Source organism: Nicotiana attenuata, unplaced genomic scaffold (genome assembly GCF_001879085.1).
Source record: "Nicotiana attenuata strain UT unplaced genomic scaffold, NIATTr2, whole genome shotgun sequence".
NCBI lineage: Eukaryota > Viridiplantae > Streptophyta > Magnoliopsida > Solanales > Solanaceae > Nicotiana > Nicotiana attenuata.
The window spans coordinates 144,310-147,499 of NW_017672506.1; the positions used below are offsets into that span (position 1 = coordinate 144,310).

Below are 3,190 nucleotides of genomic sequence, written 5' to 3' on the forward strand. Positions count from 1 at the left end.
TATATATAAAACTGTTCAGTGAGATGTATAATACTCCATTTAATTTCATTCACCTTTTCAGTGCTTAGATCTTGATGAGATTTCCACTCCTTTAGAGAAAATGGCTTTACTGATATGCTATCTACCCATAGCTCAATTGCTGTGTTGTTGGCCTAGAAACAGACAACACGGAATTAAGTAAAAATAAACAAATTAGGTCTAACAATCAGAATTTATGTTTGAAAACATAATACTAGTACATCTTATTAAGTATGATTATAGAATAAGACAATGATTAATAATTATGAAAAAGTGAAAACTCACTTCAAGATATAGCTCAACAGGACCTGAAGTATTGAGCATAAAACCACCTTTTAGCATAGACCAACAACCAGAACGAGCAATAGCCCATCCACTACGTTGGATGCCAAATGCTGTTCCGAATGCAAGAGCTACGTGAATGTCTCCTTGGCTCACTTGTACCCAAGCTGCAAATAGTACGATTGAATTTTTATATACAGTATAAATGTATAATACAATATATTATATATAAACCATCAGTAATTAACAACCATCCAAACATGTTGTAAGGGGGGTGTCATGATCGATCCGACACCGCTTTAAAAAAATATCTCATTTTGCATGGTGTAAAATAATATTATAAATATATATATGCTACATGGACACGGCTTGAAAATAATAGCCAAAATTATAACAAACAGTTGAGCAAAATCCTTGTGTTCGCCGTATGGGAAAGTAATCGCAGTACCTGAAGTTATGTAGTGCGTATCCTTTTGCAAGAAGTATTTTTGGGTAAAACCATGAAGGGCTCCTTTCCTGCTGGTAGCCACAATGTAAGTGTTATTAGTAATGTTGGACATCCTAGTGGCCATATTTGCAAATCCAGATTTTCTCCAGCCCTTTAGTCCCTCATTGAAGTCTGGATTCACGACTATTCCTCCACTGTATTGAGCTCTGAGAGGATCTGCCAAACACTGGAAGCATACATGTAAGCATGATTTAAATTCATATTTAATTTGTTAAACATAGCTGAGCAAGTATAGTGTATAAATCATTTGCATTATCAATGTGTGTGTGTGTGTGTGTATATATATATATATATATATATTATATACTGTATAAAAAATCTGGAGTTCAAATCCTCCAGGTTTGTAAAATATTTAAAAGATAGCAGTAGGGGAAGCTTGCCTCAGCTGTGAAACTATACTCGTAGTCTTCAGCATAAACTTGAACCCCTACAAAAGCAAAGGCAAAAAAAGAGAAAAGAGAGGATAAATCTATATGACCCCTCACGGAAAAGGCATGCTTATATCAAAATTCAAAGGTTGTGCTTGCTTTTGCTACACCAAAATGTAAAGATATATACTCCTTGAAAGGAATATTATATAGCCCCCCTTTGCACTCTTACTTTTGACTTAATTAGTGCATTTTAAGTTATGTTGCGAGTAATTTCTTCTATTACTCTTCTTGGAGAATTAGAAAAAAAGAGAAACATTTGGTTGCAATTTAATTACGTTTTAACAGTATTCTAATCAACTGGTCAGTGGTACCGAAAAATCAATGATTTTAACTAATGTTTTATCAAATAGTCTAGGCTTAGTTACAAACCTGAATAATAAACAAGAAAATAAATCACAAGCCAAGATAGGAAATTTTCCATCTTCACGGTTTCCATGGCCGCGAGTTCACTGTTTCAATCACAATAACACTTAAAATTAGACTACATAACCCAAAAAAAGAAACTTGAGACAAAAATTAAAGAAGATATATATGCATCTCCCAAAAAGTATTAGCTGCACGACCACATTTTCCAGAAAATATTACTGCTGCCAAAATACTTTACTTCCGTAATTACCTGCATGATGTGGCCTCCAATATAAACGAAATAAAGGAAAAAATATTTGCTATATATCCTTCCATGTTTGATTACCTCTAGGGATCTTGGATCTAACTCTAGATGGTGGAATGGAGATAAATAATACTTTACTACTTTAAAACACTTGATATTGTGTTTGCTCGAGTTGTCGGATTAAGCTACGAAAGCATGCATATTTATAGGTGAACCTGTAGAGTATAGTATGTGTTAATTATTAATTAATAGGAAACTTATGTTGTAATTATAGTTTTTTTTTAATAACATGACTTGAGCTAGTACTAGTAAAAGATTCAAGCCAACGTTCTAAGCTACATTTGACACGAATTAATGAATCTTCCAATGACATTCAGTTCTCCTGCCAAACTAATCAATGATTAAATGATCATGTTATGAATATGATTTGCTTGTGGAAATTAAGGAAATTTACAAAATAAACGGAACTTTTTCAACGTTTTGGTCATGCGGTCCATCTTGGACATATAATAAAATAAAATTTGATTATATATGGAAACACGGTTAACCTTCAACCTGAATTTGGTACTTGGCAGTGAATGTGATTGTCTAGGTTTACTATTGTAAGACCTTAAACCCTCATGTTATCTTTATATAAATAGCCGGTCATATTCATTTTTTGCTTTTTCTAGTCATATACATAGATTGTACATGGGTTATATACAATTATATATATATATATATATATAATACATAAATTATTCATATATTATACATCCACCAACTACTTTTAGTTTAAGCGATTGGGTGAACGACTATTTAGATTAATTCTTCAAAAATAATTTGGAATAATAGGTTTTAAACCTCGTTTAGGTGTTTCTTTTCGTCAAGGTTTGATACGATTTTCCTCATCACAATTATTTATATATATGATGAATCTTAAAAATTATTTCTGAACCATTTCTACCGGGAGTTTTTGATACTTAATTTTTTATATTTTTTTTAAAAAAAATACATAAAAATATAAAAAAAAATATTTTTTAAAAAAAATTGATAGTGAAAGTTTGAAAGTTCTTGTTGATTGAGTCTGCTTCTAGTAAGCTACCAGGAAATTTTGCCGTTAACTTGCATGCATATGGATTTTGAAAAATGAACATGGAAATATAACTTTTGGTTTTGCCCACTCTTTTTCTCTTTTAAAAAATTCTTTTCCCCTACTAGCAGCATATACCTTTTTCATTTGACTGATCATAACCACGAATAGTGCTGGTGTTACTTTTGTCATAAAAAAGTGTAATTTTTCAACTCAATCAACTGGCTGGATTGGATTATAACTTGCTTCTCAGTGTTTGCCCAAACACA

At 31.7% G+C, this 3,190-nt stretch overlaps 1 protein-coding gene across 1 annotated transcript in view; it reads right to left on the minus strand.

Moving 5' to 3' along the window:
* Window positions 1-1,675, minus strand: part of LOC109213473 (anti-sigma-I factor RsgI6-like) — a 3,693-nt gene extending 2,018 nt beyond the window's left edge. The window contains exons 1-5 of the mRNA XM_019377272.1: window positions 1,609-1,675; window positions 1,189-1,235; window positions 749-974; window positions 304-467; window positions 54-152 (exon numbers count right to left, since the gene is read on the minus strand). Of these exons, the coding sequence (XP_019232817.1) occupies window positions 54-152; window positions 304-467; window positions 749-974; window positions 1,189-1,235; window positions 1,609-1,675 (603 nt within the window). The remainder of the gene's footprint in view (window positions 1-53; window positions 153-303; window positions 468-748; window positions 975-1,188; window positions 1,236-1,608) is intronic.
* Between the last annotated feature and the right edge of the window lie 1,515 nt (window positions 1,676-3,190).